Source organism: Siphateles boraxobius, unplaced genomic scaffold (genome assembly GCF_051911475.1).
Source record: "Siphateles boraxobius isolate OS27281-9 unplaced genomic scaffold, OSU_SipBor_1 12, whole genome shotgun sequence".
NCBI lineage: Eukaryota > Metazoa > Chordata > Actinopteri > Cypriniformes > Leuciscidae > Siphateles > Siphateles boraxobius.
In genome coordinates this window covers 23,943,085-23,967,500 of record NW_027508722.1, presented here as the reverse complement: position 1 = coordinate 23,967,500, position 24,416 = coordinate 23,943,085, and the positions used below count along the sequence as shown (strand labels likewise).

General features: G+C 38.9%; 1 protein-coding gene across 1 annotated transcript in view; it reads right to left on the bottom strand.

The window, feature by feature from the left end:
• itga8 (integrin, alpha 8) overlaps positions 1 to 24,416 on the bottom strand; it is a 93,830-nt gene that overhangs the window by 16,435 nt on the left and 52,979 nt on the right. The window contains exons 15-21 of the mRNA XM_077213974.1: positions 21,821 to 21,928; positions 19,322 to 19,377; positions 16,628 to 16,782; positions 14,217 to 14,354; positions 13,965 to 14,032; positions 13,611 to 13,758; positions 11,115 to 11,207 (exon numbers count right to left, since the gene is read on the bottom strand). Of these exons, the coding sequence (XP_077070089.1) occupies positions 11,115 to 11,207; positions 13,611 to 13,758; positions 13,965 to 14,032; positions 14,217 to 14,354; positions 16,628 to 16,782; positions 19,322 to 19,377; positions 21,821 to 21,928 (766 nt within the window). The remainder of the gene's footprint in view (positions 1 to 11,114; positions 11,208 to 13,610; positions 13,759 to 13,964; positions 14,033 to 14,216; positions 14,355 to 16,627; positions 16,783 to 19,321; positions 19,378 to 21,820; positions 21,929 to 24,416) is intronic.

The following is a 24,416-nucleotide window of genomic DNA, read 5'->3' as shown; positions in this document are numbered from 1 at the left end:
TTTGTATTAGGAAATCATTATAATGCAACCAAAGATAAATTATGAGAAACATAAATGAGTAGTTCATTTCTGTGTAATTATTCTGAGTAAAAGCCCCCATGAAATGCTCAAAAAGTAAATGTTGAAATCAAATAAATTAATATTTGCTGTAAAAATATAGCTCATTATTCTTTTGCATTAAGTATATTAGATATTGTTAACATTTTGAAATCTTGAGAAGCCTTTACCATATTTTTAGTTTTTATATAATTGCAATTTGTCCTTGTGTACAGTCAAATGTCTGTCAGCTCTTAAAAAACAAGTCTTTACAAAGCCATTTTCACTGATTAATGACTTTTGTTGTTTTTCTGCTCGGCTGAACAAAGTCTAAACACTGGAATTTTCATTCACAAACAAATAGTAAAATTTGACCAATCATCTTTCTCTCTCTGGCTGTAACTGTGTCCATATGGTATAGTTCATTAGCAGGAGTCTGATAATGTCTGCTGGGATGGTTAATGAAGGCCAGTCCTTTAGCTAAAGGCTATGTGCTAACTCTGGAGCCCCATAAATGAGCGTCCCCAGGCGGAAACCTTCCTCACTACAAAGCCCCCTCATAACAGACGGGTGAGAGTAACAAGTGCTGTTAAACTTAAAAGAGGGAACTAGCCGGAGCCTCTTTTTGTGGTCTTGCGTCCTTTTTTAAAACCCACTGAGTCTGTAAATCACAAATGAAGATCACGTCTCTGCAACTTCATACATGTGTTGAGAAATGAGACTTCATCTGAGATCGGAGTTTACAAGATGCTGGTTCATTAGTTTCTGTGGCAACAGTAATCATCTAATTACACTAATGAGACAATAACTCTTAATCGAAAGTTTTAATGAAACTCAGAACAGAACAGCGTATAACATGGGAAAAATTGTACAAGTTCTTCATGTGCGTTTGATTGAGTGCATTTCACAACATAGGAATGAAATGTAAGATGCCGTTTCCATTCGAAACAGCACAAACACACACATCAAAAGCACTGTGTTTGAATACATCTGTGCAATGCAATTTATTTAGATTGATTACAGATTGACTAAGCATAGCTGGACAGAGTGCATCCAGAAAGCATAAAAATGGCTAGATTGTCCATGATTAAAACCAAAGAACAACATAAGCCAAAGATGAGGCAGTCAGTCTGTTATTTACAGTGTCATCATCAGAAGCATATCGCTAGGAAGATCCCAGCCTGCTCTGTTTAGAAATAATACATCGCTTCATTTTGCTGGGAAATACGAGGTGTTGTCAAATTCCGTGAATATATATCACTCTAATGTGACATTAGCTAAAACGGATAGGAGTCAGTGAAACAATGAACTCATTCAATGCGTTTCATTTTACAGACCATGAAACTCCTCTCTTCATTGAATACCACAGTGAGAGCAATAGATGGGACGAGCCATGATGGATTTGTATGAATTATGGCTCACAAAAGACATTTACACTGTTATTTTAAAACTACTGGGAAATTGAATGCATTATCATATAGAGAGTATTCACATTAGCGAGACTAAGAGCATACAAGATGCATGAAATTACAGTATCATGAACAACTGCAGATTTGCTTTTTTAAAATTAAGAGCCAAAAGAGCCAAGGCTTTATGGGCAGCACTCCGAACAGTAGCTCTTCTCACAACGTCCTGTCTTTATTCAACAGTCCTTTCTAATAAAGGAAGAAAATGCCTAGAAATATTACTTATTATACTAGCATATAATATGGTTCATAAATTCATCGACTGACCTACAGAATCCTGGGACTGACAGTGGAGGTTGTAGGAATGAAGATATTTTTAACTTTAACATCATTGATTGTTTTAGGTTTGACTTGGATATTAGCAGCTGATGTTGTGATGTGACAACCAATGTGTATGTGCAAATGCCTGTCCATCAAAAGTCTGGAAACTTTTTATAAAGTTTATAAAACAAAGTGTTTTATTGGTGGCTCAACAATTGTGCAGGAGAGCCTCCATCACATCTTCCTTTCACAGTCAGTTGACCGAGCTAGAAGTATTTGTACAGTTTCATTCTGAAAATACAACACTACTTATAGCTTTTACTTCAGACAACACGGTCAATACAAAACTCTGCTGTTCATCATATACTGTAGGAACTGTTTGTGGCACTCGGACCATTTGAGGTGGTGTGACTAACATGTTTTCTGCACATTGGTCTTGTGATGGCTTATGTGTGATGAATGAGCTGCACCACATGGTTATGACTTACTTTTATGGGCTATGAGAGAATAGCTTGAAAAGTTTTTAGAAAGAAAACAGAAAATGAGAGAGAGAAAAAATGACACGTATTGAATTAGATCACAGGCCTCACACTGATTCCATGTGTGGTACGATTGATTAGAGATGCTGTGTGTGAGTGCGAGATCATGACGGGTCTTTCAGTTTGCCTGTTGTATGTGTGTGAGATGGGGGATATGTGGCCGTGTCACCCTCCTCTGCTGGTGCCAGGATAATTTGGCCCATGTGGGTTTAACTCCGGAAGCTCTATGACAAAACATGTCACCATGACAACGCCCCTCCTTCCAAATCTGGAACATGTTAACAGGTCACAGAGCCAAACAACCCTCTCTTCATTTGTGTTCCACAGAAGAAAGACACACAGGTTTGGAATGACATGAGGGTGAGTAAATGATGGCATTTTATTTTTATGCGAACTATCCCTTTAATGATTGTTTCCAAACAGGTTTGTCAAACACACTAGCTCTCCTTCTGCCCCATATTATTCAGACAAACTAGTCAATGCTAACGCTAACCATGCTAATCAGAGTTTCTATGCTAAGCACAGCAACAAATGACATGAAAAACTTAAACTTAAAAAACTTAAATGACTATTAGAAATAACTGAAATGTATGTTGAAGTACTAAAATTACTAAAACTGAAATAAAAATTAATTACAGCTATATAGAAATATATTTAAAAAAACAAAAACTGATAAAGAAAACTAATAAAAATGACTAAACAAATTAAATTAATCTAACAAAAAATAATAAATTATATAATAATATATAATAATACTGAAATAACATTGGAAAATACAAGGTACAGTATGCGCTCTTCATCTGTATATGTGCAATTTGCTATGATAGAAGAAAGTATTTTAACACACACACACAAAAAAAGACACACTACACCTTTAAGGCTATTTCTGTATGAGGCATGTACTTATGTCTCACAATTATTTTGCTCCCTTTACATTCTACATGCTGCCAGAGAAATTCAAGCTCTCCCACAATCCGCCGACATGACAGGCTAGTTTGACATATAATAACATAGACCTCTGAGTATTCAGCCAACTGCCTACACACACTGACCAATACCATTTAAAAACCGCAGGTCCATCCGCAGGTTATATACTGCCTATTCAGTTGTGATGCTCTGATTTATAGTTTATGAGCAACATAATCTTTTGACCTGCAGTAGTAAACACAGTCATAAACCTCTCTGCCCTGCCTCCGCTCTCAGTTAGCTGGCACTGTTCTAGCCCAAGCATTTGCCCGCGTTGCATCAAATTACTGTCAAAAGTAATATTAATTATCAGAAAAATAAGAAATAATGTAAATAATACAGTAAATAATACTTATGTATATAATAATTAAAATGGGTTTAAACCATGTAATTTTGGCACTTATCAGATTATATTCAGTTCATTATAACCACACAAAAATCTATATTTAATGCAACAGTGGACATGTTGAATCCAATTAGCAATGTGCAAGATGAAATGAACGCTGCAAATAGATTCACAAAGACGGTGAGTCCATTAAAAACCCTCTCTGCAAAGCTGACTATTGTTACTGCAGCTCAAATTATTTATTTTACAGATTTTTTATCTACCCAACTAAGAACTTTAGATACAACAAGCCATTTTTTGTAGTTGGACAGACCTCGGTTTTTCTTCATATGTTCAAAATATCTCGAAATCTATCCTCCCAAATATCTACAGCCAAAATAACCTAAACAGCTGCATTGTCACGGTTTGTAAATCCTAGGTCTCCTCCTTGTCATGTGCTTTTGTTGTGTTATGGGTGAGTGCGGATGTGTGTGTGGGCATGCCGACTCGTTACCATGATCCAGCAATCAGCTGCATCACTTCTCTCCACCAGCTGCAACTCATTCCATCTCCCTGTGTCCGGTGTTGTTGATCCCTCTACGTTCCAGTCTCATACCTTCATCATCTGACCACCTGAGTCACACTTCAGAGAGCCTGGAGGATTTTGTTAACAACAGCAGACGTTGGATGGAGAACCAAGAGAGAAATCTCAACGACACAGCTCGCGCTGTTCAGGCTTTAGTAGCGCAGGTGTCCGGGCTCGCCCAGCAAGTCCAACAGCTGGGAATTCCCACTGCGCCGCCCCCACCCCCGATTCCCCAACTACCACCAGCGGACCTCTCCCAGTCGGAGCCCCGCTTACCAGCCCCAGAGGCATACTCAGGTGAACCTAACTTTTGTCGAGCTTTCCTAACAAGATGGTCAATGCATTTCTCTCTACAGCCCAGAACCTTCCGTGAGGAGAGAACCAAGGTCGCCTTTGTGCTGACACTACTGACTGGGAGAGCGGCTCTATGGGGAACGGTGGTGTGGGAGAACCAGGACGAATGCTGCGCCTCGTTCCAAGCGCTCTCCGACGAAATGAAGCGAGTCTTTGACCGTGCTGTGGCCGGCAGAGAAGCAGTCAGAGTGCTGGCCAATTTGCGTCAAGGACAACGATCCGTGTCGGACTTCTCGATCAAGTTCCGGACCCTAGCGGCGGAGAGCCAATGGAACGAGGAGGCGCAGTGGGACATGTTCCTGCATGGGCTTGCTGACCGCGTCCAAAAAGAGATATACGCCATGGACTTACCCCCCAAACTCAACGACTTAATCGCCTTAGCGTTAAGAGTGGACGTCAGACTGTCACGAGTGGAACGGCGAGTACCAACTAACCGCTCTTCGGGGGAATTCGAAGGACAACATTCTGGAGACGAGGACGTGGTCAGCCCCGTCTACGATCTCGAGCCCATGCAGGTGGGTCGAGCCCGGCTTTCCCGGGAGGAGAAGGAAAGGCGGAGATCCCAGGGCCTCTGCATGTACTGTGGAGGAACTGAACACTTCGCCTACAACTGTCCGTTAAAAGGCCCAGTCCGATAGTAAGTATGAGGCTACTATCGGGTGGGATCTCCGCCGAGAAGACCTCATCAACATCTACTCTACTTCCGGTTAGACTCCGATGGTCTACTCACTGTCACGACTGTCGAGCACTTCTGGACTCTGGCGCCGAAGGTAACTTCATGGATCACACTTTTGCACGCAACCACCAAGTTCCCCTGAGATCCCTGACTCATCAGATCGCCGTACACGCCCTCAATGGCCAGGAACTTCCCACCATTTCACTAGTCACTGAAGACATCACCCTCATCACGTCAGGCAATCACACTGAAACCATCTCCTTTTACATCCTGGACACTCCCCTGGCCCCCATCGTTCTTGGTCATCCTTGGCTCACCCAGCACAAACCTAAAGTGGACTGGCAGTTGAAGTCTGTGTCGGCGTGGAGTGCTCAATGTCATAAGTCCTGTCTAGTGTCTGCTTGTCCGTCTGTTTCTGTCCCTGTGTTTCAGGAGGAGACTGTGGATTTATTTAACGTGCCCGCGGAGTACCTGGACCTGAAGGAGGTGTTCAGTAAGTCTCGGGCTGCTTCTCTCCCTCCTCATCGCCCCTATGACTGTGCCATAGAGTTATTGCCAGGTACGTCTTCCCCTAAGGGCAAGTTATATTCACTCTCGGTTGCAGAGAAAGAGGCCATGGAGAAATATGTTTCTGATGCTCTAGCAACTGAGTTCATCCGCCCTTCCTCTTCTCCAGCGGGGGCGAGATTCTTTTTTGTGGGGAAGAAGGATGGATCTCTGCGACCTTGCATTGATTACCGAGGGCTGAACAGCATCACGGTAAAGAATACTTATCCTTTGCCGTTGATGTCTTCAGCCTTTGGGAGGTTGCAGGGAGAATCTATCTTCACGAAACTGGATTTACGTAATGCTTATCATTTAGTCCGCATCAGGGAGGGGCATGAATGGAAGACCGCTTTTAACACCCCCAGGGGGCACTTTGAATACTTGGTCATGCTGTTCGGTCTGTCCAACTCCCCAGCGGTCTTCCAGGCACTTGTCAATGGCGTGCTGCGAGACATGATCGATCAGTTCATATATGTCTACCTGGATGACATATTGATTTTTTCTTCTTCTCTCCAGGAACATGTGCAGCACGTCCGACAAGTACTTCAGAGGTTGCTAGAGAATGGGCTTTTTGTCAAGGCGGAGAAATGCGCTTTTCATGCACAGTCTGTTCCTTTCCTAGGATACATCGTGTCGGTTGAGGGAATGCGCATGGACCCTGAGAAGATCAAGGCTGTGGTGGATTGGCCAAGTCCAGATTCCCGTGAGGCACTACTGAGGTTTCTGGGGTTCGCCAATTTCTACCGGCGTTTCATTCGCAACTTCAGCCAACTAGCCGCACCTCTGACTGCCTTGACCTCTCCCAGAACGACGTTCATGTGGTTAGACGCAGCTGAGGGGCGCTTACCAAACTTAAAAGCTGCTTCGTTTCAGCTCCCATCCTGATAACCCCTGATCCGTCACGTCAGTTCGTGGTAGAGGTCGATGGTTCAGAGATGGGGGTAGGTGCAGTGTTATCCCAGCATTCTCTTTCGGACGACAAGATGCACCCTTGCGATGGTACTGTCACGGTTTGTAAATCCTAGGTCTCCTCCTTGTCATGTGCTTTTGTTGTGTTATGAGTGAGTGCGGATGTGTGTGGGCGTGCCGACTCGTTACCATGATCCAGCAATCAGCTGAATCACTTCTCTCCACCAGCTGCAACTCATTCCATCTCCCTTCAAATACTCACCACTTTCTCATCTCCTTTGTTAGATCGTTGTTTGTTGGTGTTCGGTGTTGTTGGTCCCTCTACGTTCCAGTCTCATACCTTCATTGTTCCTGTCGTGTTCCTGTGGATGTTTCTGGATTCGTCGTGTTTGTTCATCACTCCTCGTCACTTCCCGCACCTGTTTCATCTGACCATCGGAGTCCCTGCGCCGCTAGCCTGTCTCACCTGGACTAATATATATTCTACTTCAACTATTAATAAACTGAGTTAACTTGCACTTGCTTCCGAATCTTATCGTTACATGCATACATCTATTTGGGATAGTGATACAATACACTCAAATAATCTTCAGTACCTTGATTTTTTGTTCTTTTCTATTTCAGTAAAAGATTAATGCTAATAGGGATGATTCAGGGATGAATCGTGAGCCTAATGAGCAGTTCACCCTGAGAGCTTTGAGGAAATGGGAACCTGATAGAGTGACAAAGAGAGATGGTGAAACAGAGGACTTTATAAGTGTTATTAAAATCATAAGTTCACAAATTACAGCCATTACAACAAGTAGAAATAGTAAACAACATAACACCACCAATGAAAATGTAGTCCAAAATACACAAATTGATGTAAAGACGATCTAGACATACTCAGGAACAAGTTTCTGTGTGTTTGTTTGTGTGTATATACCTGCAAATGAGATGCAGACAGGATGTTGTGTTAGGAGTGGGTGTACGAGTGTGTTGTGACTGGTCAAGAGTGCGTTTTGTAACCGTTGTAATTGCACCCCGGGCTTAGATATTTGGGATGGCTGGAGACGGGTTGTCATGGTGAATAGTAAATAGATGGAGAGTGTGTTTAGACTGAACCTCAGACTTTGTCCAAATGTGTTTACACCCTCCCTTCACACGCTCACTCCATCATTCCACTTTTTCTCTTGACCCACTGTTTTGTTTTCCGGACTCTCATTAACAATGTTCAAAATCAACCTGACAGAGAAACGGGGAAGAAAGAGGTAGGAAGGAAAGAGAAAGGAGAAAAAAAGAAAGAAAAAAGAGCACACAATCCACGAATCAAGCTTTTGACTGTGCAAGAAAAGTTCTACGTAAGGTATGTGCGTTTTCTCTTTAGTGAACATATATGTTGATATCAGCAGGGAGACGTATATAGAATGTGTCATTAATGGCAGATCAATGAATACATCTGTAGAACAGACACATTTCAGAGGGTCCTTGGGGCCAGTAGGAAAGCAGTCTTAAAAAATGTACACACAGAGAGAGAGACAGAGAGAGAGAGAGAGAGAGAGAGAGAGAGAGAGAGAGAGAGAGAGAGAGAGAGAGAGAGAGAGAGACACACACACACACACAGAGAGAGAGAGAGAGAGAGAGAGAGAGAGAGAGAGAGAGAGAGAGAGAGAGAGAGAGAGAGAGAGAGAGAGAGAGAGAGAGAGAGAGAGAGAGAGAGAGAGAAATATTGTTTCGTTCCTCTGGATGGATGGAAGATTAGAAGATACCCAGCAATAAATGATTTCCTTAATCAGTTTTTTTCATTTTTCAGTAACAATATACAGTACAAACCTAAATTCAAATGATAATTTCTTGTTTTCAGCACAAAGCTAACAATGTAGCGAGGTTTAAGATTAAAAAAAGAAAAAATCATTTGTTTAGATATTAAGAAAACTAGGCCTACATATATTTAAAATATATTCTCTGAAAACAAGTCTTAATATCTTAGGTTTCGTTTATTTGATCAAAAATACACACACACACACACACACACACACACACACACACACACACACACACACACACACACACACACACACACACACACACACACACACACACACACACACACACACACACACACACACACTGTGCATCAGCAGGTGTCTCATACAGGACCTGTAGTTTAAGTAAGCTGACAGCGCTGCTAAATATCTGGCTATTAAAGGGCAAACTGATATGCTGTCTTACCCTTTTCTCACCCCTGTAAAATCCTCCTTCCTCTGCCCTGCTCATTTATGTTAATGCGCTGAGGGATTCAAGCTCTCACTGCAAGCAAGTACGTGAGAATAAAAAATCTACACAAGCAAATGAACACAAATACAATTTTATGTGTTGAAAAATGCATCAAAATGCCATTCATAATGCAATGCAAGTACATACTGCATTCTCAGCGTTGCCACAAATCTTTTTTTACAGTCTGTTTTCTCTTTTAGGTAAACTTCTGTCACGGTGGCTGTATGAGAAAAGTTTGAAATGAAGATTACTAAGCAAGTTAGTTAAGTTAGCTTGACTGTCGACAGGTTTATAGTTGGCTACCTGAATGATAAAACATCTGGTTTAATGGCACAGACATTTGAAGGAAACTCTATCTCTCCCTTGAGTACTGAGGTTTGTTACTGTCACTGTAATGCAAGAAAGAATGTAATGTATTGACATACAAAATGTATTGTATGTCCATAATGTAAGTAATATGTACATTCATGTCAGTGTACTACTGTAGAGTATGTTTCATTGATTCATTCATTTTTATCAAACTGTACATATTACATTGTATCTATTAGGGGTGTCCCCGACTAAGGATTTTCATAGTCGAATCAGAATCGTCAAGTCTTCCCTATAGTCGACTAATAGGCGAATCGTGTGTTTGGGGTTAGGGAGGGGGCGGGGCTTTAACATTTTAAAGCCACGATGTACAGAACATCACACAAAAATATAGAAAAAAATGTAGAAAAACATTTCGGATCAATACAACTAAGAAATAACATAAATAACTGCAGAAAGGCCACACTGCAGACAGGATTTGCATTTCACCTGCAAATCAAATTAAATCGGCTAAATTGCCTGTACGAGCAGGCTCTAAGTACCCAGGGCGCAACATCTATGCACCGAAAAATAATCAACAATTAATTTACAGAATTAAATTAGAACAGAATATACCTTTCTAAAAAATAAAAAAATAAATGAAATAATTCTGAATCAAGTCACAAGATGCAGAACAAATGTGTGCAAAGTGCCTAAAGTGCAGGGGAACATATATTCAAAACACAAGTCACAAATAGTTAAATTAGATTACCCTGAGTGATCAATAAAAAATAAAATAAAAATAAAGATGTTATTAAAATATCGAAAGTATAGCCAGAATGGTCAACTTTGTCTTTTTAACTGCAGAAATAACAGTAAACGCTGAACTCGAGTGACAGTTTATCTAAACATGTTCACAGCATCCTAAAATCAAATTAGAACCAGCTGAAATTTTTTGAAATCAATTGTCGGCTACCCTACCTGATCGAGAGAGAAAACTCTAGTCTTTCACTCTTTCTGTGTCTCTGTGTCCGTTTGAGTCTTTTCAAATTGTGTGCGTGGATAAAATACATTCTAAAACGCTTAACATGAAAAACATTTAACGGCTTAATGTCCTAAGACAGTTATATTAAAAGATCAAATTCTATACACACCTTATTAATAAAGCATACTGTATAGCCTACAGAAAAGCAGATGAGCCCAGTATACTGTATGAACGCAATGCGTTTAATTAAACGCTAATTTTCCTCCCATTGAAAACCGCTATTATAAAGAAAACGCATTACTCTTTCTATAGGAGGAACACGTTGCGTTCATATTCTGGGTTCATCTGCTTATCTGCACATTGTATGGTTTCTTAATGAGGTAGCCTACAATACATTAATTAAGCCATGTAAAAGTTCCCAAGCGTTTTAAAAGCTTTTTTCACCTTAAGCGTTTTAGAATGTCCAGAGGAAAACCAACTTGTTAACATTGGCCTCCAGAAGTGCGATTATGGTTTTCCTGAGGGTGTGCATCCACTCATTAGATTTTCTTATCCCAGACATTTTTAAAGATTTAAATCCCTGCCGCCAAAACGCTCCTCTATTGGTCACATATCGAAAGTGAACCTTAAATCTGTCACGGGGTGTTTGGATTTATTCATGCATGTTAAAAATATTTATTTAAAGCTTCTTCCTTTGCACATTTGTATTTACAGCATTATCATAAAAGGCTCCTATATTAAGGTATTGACAGAAAACCAGTAGTTCTATATGAAATCAGACATTAAGCACCCTTATAACCTCTGCGAAGATTCGACTGTGAGATTGGTAGTCGAATCAGGCTCCTCCTATCGATGCATCGAATCTTCGACTGTTCGGGGTCACCCCTAGTATCTATCGAGTTTGTGTGACAAGACTCTTACGTTTGTGTCAGCCACCATTGGGTTTCCCAGGTCACACACCACAACTCTGGTATCATTCTCTGTCCTGTGCTCGCAGTTCAGCCGCTGAAGATCCTGAGAGAGAAAGAAAAATTTCAGGTCTTCATCATTTAATCTATAATAGCTTCTGTGTTGAACTAAATGCTGAATATCTAAGGAACACAAATAGAAGCAATATGCTCATTCAAAGGGACACATGCCCCCTCAGAACCACAATTTTAAACATTAAACATTTAAACATCCTTAAAAAGGATTTGTTCTACCCATATACAAATCATAAACTCTACCAATAGACTAACACATCTTACACTTATAAACAAATACAAATACTGTATGCTACTTCTAAACTGTTCAAATAAAAATAACGAAAAAAGTAATTAAAATAATATAACTAAAATAAAATATATAAAATAAATAAAATAAAATAGGTGCATGACATCATTGAAAACAAAACCAGGCAATAATAAACCCGGTCAATAACTAGCATAATCCAGTGAAAACTTGTCTCAGGAGGGTCAAGGGAGGGACTGAGGAAAGAAAACGAGGGAGAGAAAGTACATGATGAATTCCCAGATAGTAATCACATAATACATCACTGAGGCCCTACCCCTGTCATCTCGTCAACCCCCTACATCAGTCTCCGTTTTCCTCCATCTCCCTCCTCTGGTAACCACTTCCTCTCACCAAAACAGAGTCAAACCGTAACCAATCGGTTCCCAGAAGAGCGGCTAATGGAGTCGTGCAAATTGCATTAGGAGCCACTCTCAAACATGCGCTGCAATTACCAGTTATACACTGCATCTGTTAAACTCATAACTGACAGACAGAGAGCAATCAGATCTTCTGCGGCTAGTGCCACAGAGCGCCAGTGTCTCATGCTGGAAGAAGCAGAGATGCATGAACGGGATGATGGAATGACTGAATGACAGCAGAATATATGAATGAAGATAAGTAGGACTGTTTTAAATGAAATAAACAGTATGTTAGATCTCGGCAATGCATTACAGAGCACACCTAGGCATGAGGCAATAGACTATGTTTAATAAGAAACCTTACCATAATTAGATCAACATTCACTGCATTCCTGCCTCATTACTACATCAAAGACATTGGAGCACCCATGTTTGTGTTTTTAACTCTGTGTCAGAATGGATTACAGATTTAGCATTTCACCATGATGGATTTAAAGCCATTTAGTAAATCTGATATTTCACAAGACCCGAGTTCACGTTACACTGTGTCATAACCAGGTGCAATGCGATAAAACATTAAGAAATACAAGCTATCCATGTAAATGTTAAGGTTTTTGTCTTAAAGGGATATATCACCCAAAAATTTGTCATCATTTACTCACCCTTAAGTTGTTCCTGCTAAACACAGAAGATATTTTGAAGAATGTGGGTAACCAAACATTTGACGGTAGCCACTGACATCCATAATATAGGGATTTTAGGGATGTCCTGATCAAATTTTTTTTTGCCCTCGTTCCAAATATTAAGTATATTACTGTAAGAAAACTAAGTATCTGCCAATACCAGGTTCCATTCCGATACTTGTATTTTCCTAGTGCTTGGTGCATACTTCAAGTACATTAAAGTTGTTCAAATCAATCCAATGTACACAGCTCATGGTGAAGCTCACGGTGTCAGAATGCCAATCTGTAAGTCAAGTCTGAAGAAAAACGCAACCCATAGCAACGCGTTATTGGAACGATGGCTCAGTCTGATGGCAGATAAAAATAAAATGCGCATCAAATGTGCTAAACATGGAAGCTTGAATGTGTGTGAGGCGCCAGACGTCATTGGTTCTCATGCCAGTGTCGCAAGGAAATAGCCAAGCTTGACAAGACAAACACTGAATGTTGACTTGACAACCCTTATTTGAAAGTTAAAAAAATAAGTTTAAAAAGCCTTGAGGTTTGAAGGCCTGTAGGCATTATGGACAGAGAACGATAGAACAATAGAAATACAGAATGACAGATAGGATGAAAGATAGATAAACGACAGACAGAACAACAGAAGCAGAATGATAGAAGGATAGAATGGCTGACAGAACAACAGAAGCAGAATGATAGAAGGATAGAATGGCAGACAGACAGACAGACAGACAGACAGATAGATAGATAGATAGATAGATAGATAGATAGATAGATAGATAGATAGATAGATAGATAGATAGATAGATAGATAGATAGATAGATAGATAGATAGAATAAACTCATGCATTGGCAGTTTTCTGGAAAAAGAGGATACAGTGAGTGAGTCATTATCTAAACACAGCAGTTTGGGAGAATGAGACTAAAATAAACCTTCAATAATCAGAGTAATTATAAAGGAAAGACATCATACAAAGGACTCTCACTAATTAAAGTATTCATTATCTTCAACATCCAATAGGGTATCCAAGACCCACATAAGCACATACACAGCGTTATCTCATAGGCATATGTAAAAAATGATAGTGGGTAATGTTGGTTACCTCACGTCTGCGCTCCACACCAATATAGTCCGCCTCAGCTGGAATGGTCACATGAAGCTCCGCCTCGTACGCCCCCTCGCCCTTATTGGCGGCATTGATGGTTAACATAAGCAAGTTGTCATCCCCGATTATAAGTTCAGTTCGGTCCCTGTAAAAAAATAAATACAAATAAAATCACTTTTTAATGTTAACACATTTGCTGTCTAGATATATATACATATATATGGCTAAAATCAAGGAACAACATGCTATTAAAACAAACAGAGGATGCAGAATACAACACAGCACATAAATTATAACAAATATACAAACAGTTGTTCAATGGCACACACATGTATGGACCCACGGACTCACATTTTAGCAGAAAGTTTGAGATCTGGGATGCACATGTTGTCTTCCCCACAGTCCAACAGGATATTTGCCTAAAGGAAACGAGAGAGAAAATATATTCTCTTTCCGTCTTTGGGTTTGTTTGTTCACTGAGTTGAACTTATGTCTTATTTTTTCTCTAATTATCTCTTTACTCTATTAAATTGCATGTCATGGCATCATATTAAATTAAATTATGATGCAGTCTCCAACTAAACACTTATGTTGCATGCAAACCTGCTCATGGTGGAAGGTCTTGCTATAGTGGTCTAAAATGGGCCGCAGCTGTAGGCCAGGTGGAGGGGAATTCTGGTCCAGACTGTAGTTCAGTGCCACGCTGATAGGACTCAGTTTATCCCTAAACTCTCCCTCATCCTACACACAAACAAGAGAAGGATCAGACAAAAAAGAGAGTGGTGAATTGCAAACAGAACTGACAAGTCTCACTTTACACTTTATCTTCGTCCTTTGACATCAATCTGTTTGACTGAATCACAGCTGTTGTATGAGCATGCTTGCCTCAGAGAGCCAAGGGCAATAAATACAGTTATTTAATAAGTTATGAGGATTTGAGAAAACGAGGAAGTATGTTTATGTAGGGCTGCACAATTAATCAAATGTCTAATTGCGATTACGATTACGGATGCCACGGTTACGTAATCGTTCAAAGCCAAGATTACAAAAGAAAATACACTATGCGTGTGTGTGTTTAGAGCATAATTATGTTGTGAGAGGCGAATCACGACTACTTCAGAGACCCAGCACAATATGACATACCAGGCAGTGACGTAAGTGTACGCTGAAATAAAAAGACTTTCACCTCAGAAAAACGGACTTTACTGTCCTGTCAGCCGTTATACTGTGCACGTAGCGCGCACTCTCAATTGCACGCGCAAATGCGGCGGCGCGTGCTTTGTATCTTCACTGTATAAAGTGCAAAAGAAACTACGTGCATGCAACGTCGTTACAATGTAAATGATTAAGTCATTAAATCACGTGTTAGCTGAGAAGGATTTGCATGCAGGTATGATTTTCATTCTATTCACCAGGAGCTGTTTCATTAACAGTTCTTGTTAGTATATTGTGTATTTACCATGGTAACTGTCGTTCCCATAACCCAAAAATGCAACGTTATTTTCAATTTGTGTTATTTTTTATATTATTAAATGACTGTGGTGGCTCATTTCAACATTGTATTAACAAAAACTAGTTTGGGACTGCTATTTAATTGCTTTAGCATAGTCCTAATGTTTTCCTAGTCTTTACTATGAGTCATTCTTCCAATTTATGTGAATGTTAAGTAAAGGGGGGCAGTACTTGTGTGTGTTAACAATTTTTGTGTAAACATGTATTATAATATGCCTATATATATTCAATGTAAATTGTGATAATCGTAATTAATAATCCCAATTACAATTTCAAGGGGATAATCGTTGAAGGGGATAATCAATTATGATTTTTGTCATAGTCAAAACACACACATTATTTACAGGAATCCAAACTAATTGTTGCAGACATAAATATGCAACTGCTACTCAAACTAAATTTGTAAAAAAAAAAAAACATGACCTTAATGAATATTAAAGTGTATTACAAAAAATTATATAATATAAAATAATAAATATAATGTAATATATGTACTTTTTATTTATTAATAATCATTTATCAGTGTATACATTTTAAAATGTATAATAATAAAACATTTTACTTATTAAAAATAACGATTTCTTAATAATGTAATATATAATACATATTTTGTATTTATATATATATATATATATATATATATATATATATATATATATATATATATATACATATATACATATACATATATATATATATATATAAATCCAAAAAATGATCAGCGTATATATTTTTAAATTAATAATAATAATAAAATTTGATTTTTTACAGAATCTAATTTATTTTCATATGTTGTTGAATGTTTGTGCTTTAGATCTGCCCTGTATCATAGTGATAGGTCAATGTTGCCTGATATTTTAGCATAGTTCAAATTGAGCTGGCTAATAAAAGTAGTGTTTCTGTGTTGTACGTCACACGCATCACACACATGACCAGCGTCGCCAATAGTGAGCCTGCATGTGACGTACAACACATAAACACTATGCTATCACACTACGTCAACTGACTCAAGGCCCACAGAGAAGGAAATGAATAGTTGAAACAAGGATAGTTGTAGTCACTTGGACTATTTTAACGATGTCTTTAATAACTTTTCGGGGAACAAGTTTCAATCCCTTAGAAGCCTATGGAGGAGTGATCCAGCTCTCAGATTTAATCAAAAATATCTTAATTTGTGTTCCGAAGATGAACGAAAGTCTTACGGGGTTGGAACAACATGAGGGTGAGTAATTACTGACAGAATTTTCATTTTTGGGTGAACTATCCCTTTAAGATTGCATTCAATTATTGTGTCACCTCAGCCCAACAGAATTTTTGGTCTTATTTTTGCGACACACTCTCACGGAGGGACTCGAATCGTTTATTCCGTCCAGTACTAGAAGCTTGGCTCACAATTAACTTTCCCATGGCTTAATTTGTAGTGAAGACAAAACAATAATTTTTTACGAGGAATGAGGCCAGTTCAACAATGCTCTGTGATGCATTTGGCCAATAAGGCTTACCCGCAGGTAAACAGAGTAGTTGTGGCAATGTTGGCGGTCCCCTTGACCCAGCACCAACTGCTGAGTTCTCTGGTGCTGGTGAGAGTCCATGAACAAGATTCGCTTAACTGCTCCATGCTGCTTCAGCCAATCCAACTGCAGGTTCATTGTCAGAGCTGAAAGAGAGAAAGAGAAAGACAGGCACGCTATTGTTCGTTCCACCTTTACAGAGTCTAATTCAGGCAATTTCTGCTCAGACCAAACAGGTTTTAGACCATAAAAATTGCACGTTCTTAAGGTTAATGACTAGGGCTTCTGAACAACAATCAAATAGTGCTTCCAACAAACGTGCACCTCACACACACCAGCCTGTGTTACTCTCACAGGCACAGGAACGCACACATCCACACCTGTTCTTTGTCATCTCCAAAACCATATGCACTGAGTTTTAACAGGCCTGTATTCAGAAGTGCTGGGATAGAGGCTTTTATTGCCTGTTGGTTTAACTGAGTTTGGCACCTTCTCCATTTTGGCCTTTACTGAATGCACTTACATACAGATGTTCAACAAGAGCGGAGACACACAAACTCACACTGAGCACAACACATATAAGTGAAAACAATAAAATATAAAATGTCTCCATCTTAGCAAGTGTCAAGAGAAAATGTATACTGCATGACAAAATCGTTTTGTTTTCCCTGTGCAACATTAAAGTTTTGGAAGTCTTGTTCATTTTCTCCATAGGGAAAATGACTTAACCATAAATTTGACTATAAACAATATTCAAAATATACTATAAGCTCTAAATGAAGAGGTCATGAAAAGTTTTTTTTTTATTTTTTTTATTTTAATATGTTCCTTGAGTTTCACTAATAATGTTAAGCTTTGTGCACAAAAAAATAAAAATTATATATATATATATATATATATATATATATATATATATATATATATATATATATATATAAATATGTTAAAAATGTCCACCATTCTGATCCTCTGTCTAAAATGATCTGTTTTTAAGGGGCCTTTAAGGCTTGTCAGTAATTGGGCACTGTTATGATTGGCTAACGGCATTGCATTGGAAACAGCATCAACGCCTCAAGCACATGGAGTAACCTATGTTAGAAATCTGTATACTGTATCCACTGTAGATGGCGTCAGTGATTATATTGGATTCTACTTTCGTTTGACGCAACGCTCACATCTAGTGTAGGCAAGTGTCAAATACTGTTGTGTAATCTGTAATATATTTTTTCAGGATTCTTTGAAGAATGGTAACTTCAAAAGAACAGCATTTATTTGAAATATATATATATTTTTGCAATCATGTAAGCCTTTACTGTCACTTAGGGCTGTAGTACTCGAGTCCGGTCTTGGACTCGAGTCCGGACTTGAGACCGTTTTTCTATGATCTCGGACTTGACTCGGACACGCTGGTATTCAGACTCGGACTTGTCTCGGTCTCGGCCAATGGTCTTGCCAAATATGGCTTTTGGTCTCGACCGAGTCCAGGTGTCTTTATTATGTTCTCAGTAAGCACACATAAAAGCCATTTATATGCGCACCGTTTATTTGCTCTGGTGTGAGCCGCGATTGCGCCAGAACCAGCCAGTCATCGAGATATAATTCAGCACGCGCACTCCCCGGAGTCAGGGGAGAAAGCGCCGCGTCCATGCACTTCGTAAATGTACGGGGTGGTAGGGACAAACCGAACGGCAGAACTGTGTATTGATAAGCCTGCCCCTCGAAGGCGTATCTCAAGAATGGCCTGTGATGGGGGGGCTATCTGGATGTGAAAGTGTGCGTCTTTCAGATCCACAGTGAAACACTGCTATTATGAGGTATCACTATATGTCATCATTCTGTTTTCTTTATATTAGAAGATTATATGATATCAAGGGGAATGTCTATACTTAAAAATCATGGGTGTTGTGACACTGTTTTTGCTTTTAGATCAACAAATAAAAACCCAAAATGATTGCCTTGATAATGTCTTGCACAAGACTTTTTTTCCCTGTCCTGGACTCGGTCTTGACTCGGACTCGAACCTTTTGGACTCGGTCTTGTCTTGGACTCGAACCTCTTTGGTCTTGGTCTTGTCTTGGACTCGACTAGTCCTGGTCTTGGACTTGTCTTGGACTCGACAAAGGTGGTCTTGACTACAGCCCTAGTGTCACTTTTGATCATTTTAATACATATTTGCTGAATAAAATTGATTTCTTTAAAAAAAGAAAAACTTCCTGACCCCAAACTTTTTAACTATAGATGTGAATAATTTGTTATAAATTTCTTAAAAAATCATTTAAATATAGTTTCATACAAAAAATAGATGACTGATTATTAATAGTTTTATATTTTATAGTCAAGGCTGATGTGCATGTAATTTGCAATGGTTTGTGATGTGAAGTTGATTTATGTACAAGTACTTTGTAACATGTACTTATTTATTTAAGTTTTCTGCCTTGAATCAAAATTTGTAATTCTTATAGAGCTGTTTGGTTTGGTTTGGTTTAAAAGTAAGATTTTTTTTTTTTGAAAAGCTTATGGAGAACAGGTTACATGCAGACAGATTTTCACTGTTTTGAGGAAGTTGCATGTATGATTAGGATAAACACATACAGAATGCATTTCCTCAAGACATTTGTTGATAAGACTACATCAGTTTACTGAAACTAAATGGATTTAATTAAAAGAAAAAAAAAATGCACTTACCTAAATAATCAGGAATACCAATCCCAGAGATCTTAGCACACACATTTACTGACAGACTGAGAGAGAGAGAGTGAGAGAGAGAGAGAGAGAGAGAGAGAGAGAGAGAGAGAGAGAGAGAGAGAGACATTCAGTACAGAAGATTTTAGCCAAAAATGACAACATTAAAGTGATGTTAACAAAAGAGAGGAAGAGGATTGTTAATAAGTGTGGAGTGTTTGTATATGAAGCTAAATGGAATATGGGATGCTGAGGGACTTTATGCTCCTCAATATTTAATAACTTAATTGAATTTGCCTCTTTCTGTCTCTTCCGTCTGTCCTTTCCTCACTTCATCTCTCTATCCCTCCCTCACTCTAATGATCCAGTAAAAGAACCTGACAATTACAGCAGGCCAAGAACGACTTCCTGTTCCTATCAGAAAATAATGGGACAAACACTTTTTTTCACTCTTCAAGATCTCATACAATCTCACACACACACACACACACACACACACACACACACACACACACACACACACACACACACACACACACACACACACACACACACACACACACACACACACACACACACACACACACACACACACACACACACACACACTCCTGAGTATGGGCCATACAATTAATTTACTGGAATCTTAAGACGGCAGTTCTGTTGCTATAGGGGTCTTGTATCAATTTAAAACTAGTCCTTTATTTCCAAAAAAACAAATACAAACAGGACTGAAACATAGCACTCCATCAGAAACAACTGACAAGCTGTAAGGTGAGAGCGCCGAAAAAAAAAACACTTATTCCAACATACTCACACCTCTCCAGCTGGTGCTCAATAACTGTATTTCCGTCATGTTGAACGTGTAATGATATCTGTGCTCAGGGACTCACAACTGCAGTCTTAATGGCCCAACGGGCCAATACGATGCATAGCATTGCATACAACCCAAATATGTCTAATCAGAAACACCCCATTAGGCCCCCTAAACACACTTAGACAGCATTGAGCATGTCTGAGTTTAAATTAGCGATAAACAGCTGGATGCTCTGCCTCATGAACAACACGAAATACCCATGAGGCCATGCCTGATGGAATCCAGCATTGTGCGTTATACTCTAACCATGCAAACCCTGCCATGACCCCTCCAGGTAATGGTGCATTTTAAAATACACAGCAGAAGTCATGTGTATGCTGTACAGTGAGAGAGAAAGGGGAGAGAGTATGCATATTTAGGTCAGGAAGTGGCCCCGCTAATTTAATGATGTCTTGTTAGTTCTCCTCCCCCGTGACAAGCGGGTAAACGCATAATCATGCAGGCCTACAACCCGTGCAAACACGGCAGTGGCCTGAGGGTGATCCCCCATGACCCCTGCTCTGACCCCACTGGAACTCTTCCAGCCCTGCAACCCATCTGTAATTACTGCTCACTCCTCAGAGGATTAATGGCAGTCGTGTGTGTGTGTGGTTTGACACTATTTACTTGTCATCCAACACACTTTTACACTCTGCATGTAAATAGGCTGTTTTATTGGTAAACCTTTATTTATAAAGCATTACTGCCTTCAAATAAATTTAACTCACATCAAAAATATAATTTATAGTTAACAAAATTCTTAATTATCATATTTGTTTTATTTACAGTAATAATAAAATATAATATAATACTATTATTGTTGTTGTTATATTATATTATATGAAAATATAATTGAAATAAATTAAATTATATTACTTTTAAATTATTAAATTCAAACTAGAAGCATTTCACTAGCTTTTTATTTATTATGTACTGATGGGTCCAAAACTTGTGAAATACTTCTATTTTGCATTTTTCTAATTTTATACAATTTGTTTCATTGCTGCAGGAAGAATATACATTTTGAAACAAATTAAACTCTAGAGACAACCTTTCTCAACCTTGACCATGCTGCTGTTTTTTTATTCATTTGTCTTTTTACGCTCTCTTCTTGTTCTGTTTCTCACTGTGTTCATCTGTGCCTCTCACTGTTTCTCTCTGTTTCCAACCACAGTTTGTACATTTATTTTGCTAAGCTACTCTTTTGTTATTGCAGAATTCCACACTTTAGTTCTTTCGTTTGTCTCTCCAAAACCCCCAGTCCTTTCTTCCCAACGCCAACCCTAACACAGCCAAACAGATCTGGTATGTTTACCATCATAGAGCCCAAATACTGCTTGTGGGACACAATGTCCATCCACATGCGGGGTAAAAATGCAGGGTTGTGTGTGTGTTTGTGTGGTTTGGAAGAATGTATTGAGACTTCCAGAAACACTTAGTTTTACCACAAAGAAAAAAAACTGCTGTAATGTGGTACTATAGACCACATGGATTTAAAACCTCCCAGTCAGCCATAGCTCTTTGGCACTGACTGCTTTGGTTCACCCTTTACCAGGACTAAAGATCAACATATCTGTCCCATCAACTAAACACTTCATCTAGTTATATCAGAACTAGCAGTGGATAAATAGTTAGTTGACACTTACCAGGTTACCAAGTCATCAGAATTGGGCATTCGGCAGGACTTGTCCTCAGGGTTGAAAATTGTGGGCATCAAAATCAGTTGAGCGTTCACGGTGACCACTGGCCTTGCCCTAGCATTGTTGGGAGACAATAGAGTGGGAATAATTTCACGAAAATAAATTAAAAAATTACTGATATGATTTTATTGTGGCAATGAATTTGAATTGGAAGCTGAATTCAGAGCTGCACATACACATTAAGAACGAAACTTTAAGAAAGACATAAAGGGTTAGTTCTAGGGTGACCAGACGTCCCGTTTTTCCCGGGACAGCCCCGTATTTCCACTCTAATTTTAGTGTCCCGACTTATTCTGAAAAAATCATGTTTTGTCCCTTATTTCATCGTTAATATATATATATATTTATATATAATAGGTTTCGTTTCCGAAAGGCTAAGTGAATATATATGTTACGTTCAAACCGTGTAGCGCGCGCATGACAGAGAGGGAGAGACCTTGTGTGTGTGTGCTAGTGTGCCTAATGAAGCGCATGTAAGACACATTAATAGAGGGAATGCATTAACGTCACTTTCCCGCCGGAACACGCCCCCCTCAGCCGGACTGAGTGGCAGAAGAGCAGCTGCGTGACTGGATTTAATAGGGGAAACTGCGAAAACGCAAGTAAAACAAACGATTATCAGTTTAAACTAAAGATTGGACTCAATATAGTGTTCCTTACAACTTACTAAAGATCCAGTGATCCATGGATATTAACATGCAGCCAGGAATCGTGTTTCCTGACATTTATATGTGCCTGATTTCGACACCAGGGAAATACATACATTTGCCTGTGAATGCTTTATATAAATACAAAATAGGCAGGTCTAAATCCAGGTGATCACTTATCAATGTTATATATATCATCATATCGTCTAGAGACTTAAAACTTGTATAGTTTTTTGTCAGTGTTTATTTAAAAATGTCAAATTATACAGAATATACAGTGGTAAATATTTGATTGATGAGTTGTCACTGCAATATATAACAATACAATATATAGAGAATGATTTTACCACTAAATTCAGCATATTGACACAAAAAGGATAACTGCAAATCCACCTTTCGCTGCCTGGAGTCCAGTTGTTTCTATGAATTGTAGCGATCTAGTTGCTTCTCTGTTCTGTAGCTTTAGGTAGTCTGTAAAAATATTCCTCATATTTCTTGTCAAATTTAGTTGTACAGTCAGTCTCAAAGCTCTTTCCCGTTTTAGACGCGTTTTGTGTGTTTTTCCGCAGCATTCACACTGAAAACCAATGCTGCCGCTCAGTCTTTTTGCCACTTGTGGGCGTAACTGCAGTCACTCCGGCCAACGGTGACGTCACGTGCATTCCCTCTATACGCATGCGTTCTGTATCTGTCCCGTATTCCACTCCGAGAAATCTGGTCACCCTAGTTAGTTCACCCAAAAATGAAAATTCTGTCAGTAATTACTCATCCTCATGTTGTTCCAACCTCGTAAGACCTTCATTCATCTTCGGAACACGAATCAAGATATTTTTGATGAAAACTGAGAGCTGGATCAGTCCTCCATAGGCTTCTTCAGGGATTGAACTTGCAGGCCCCGAAAAGTTATTACAAACATCGTTTAAATAGTCCAAGTGACTACAGTGGCTCAATCTTGAGTTTATCAAACAACGAGAATACTTTTTGTGGGCAAAAAAACTAAAATAAGGACTTTATTTCAACTTTTCATTTCCTTCTCTGTGGGCCTCGAGTCAGTTCACTAGTGTAATAGCGTAGAGCTTCTGTTGTTGTACGTCACATACATCACCCACATGACCAGCGTCGGCCAATAGTGAACCTACGTGTGACGTAGCTCTACGCTATTACACTAAGTTAACTGACTAGAGGCCAACAGAGAAGGAAATGAATAGTTGAAATAAAGTCGTTATTTTTGTTTGTTTTCGCGCACAAAAAGTATTCTCGTCGCTTGATAAACTTAAGATTGAGCCACTGTAGTCACTTGGACTATTTTAACGATGTCTTTAATAACTTTTCGAGGCCGGCAAGTTTCAATCCTTTTGAAGCTTATGGAGGAGCATGGAGGAGTGATCCAGCTCTCAGATTTCATCAAAAAATCTTAATTCGTGTTCCGAAGATGAACGAAGGTCTTATGGGATGGAACAACATGAGGGTGAGTAAATACTGATAGAATTTTCATTTTTTGGGTGAACTATCCCTTTAAAGTCAATGTGAATATCAGATGGTGGTAACACATTTTACTTCTGTAATGAGACATATTTCAGAGTGAAATAGGATATTCAATGAAAAAGATTCGGTATTCTATTTTATCCATCTTGAAATAATTGGATTGTAAAAAGTGATCATTTTTAATGCGAATATGAGCTTCTTAAAACAAAATATACACAGTAGCTCTTTGACTGTTTACTATATCCAAAAGCTCACGTGGCCTTAATGATATCACCAGAAAAAAAAAGTTGTTTTATTTGTTCCTCTTTTTATGTAGAATTACATGTACCTATGAACCGTTTACAATTTTCTAGCTTTTGCCATTTCGCTAACTTCCACAACACAACAAAAATCTCTCACTCTATTAGCAA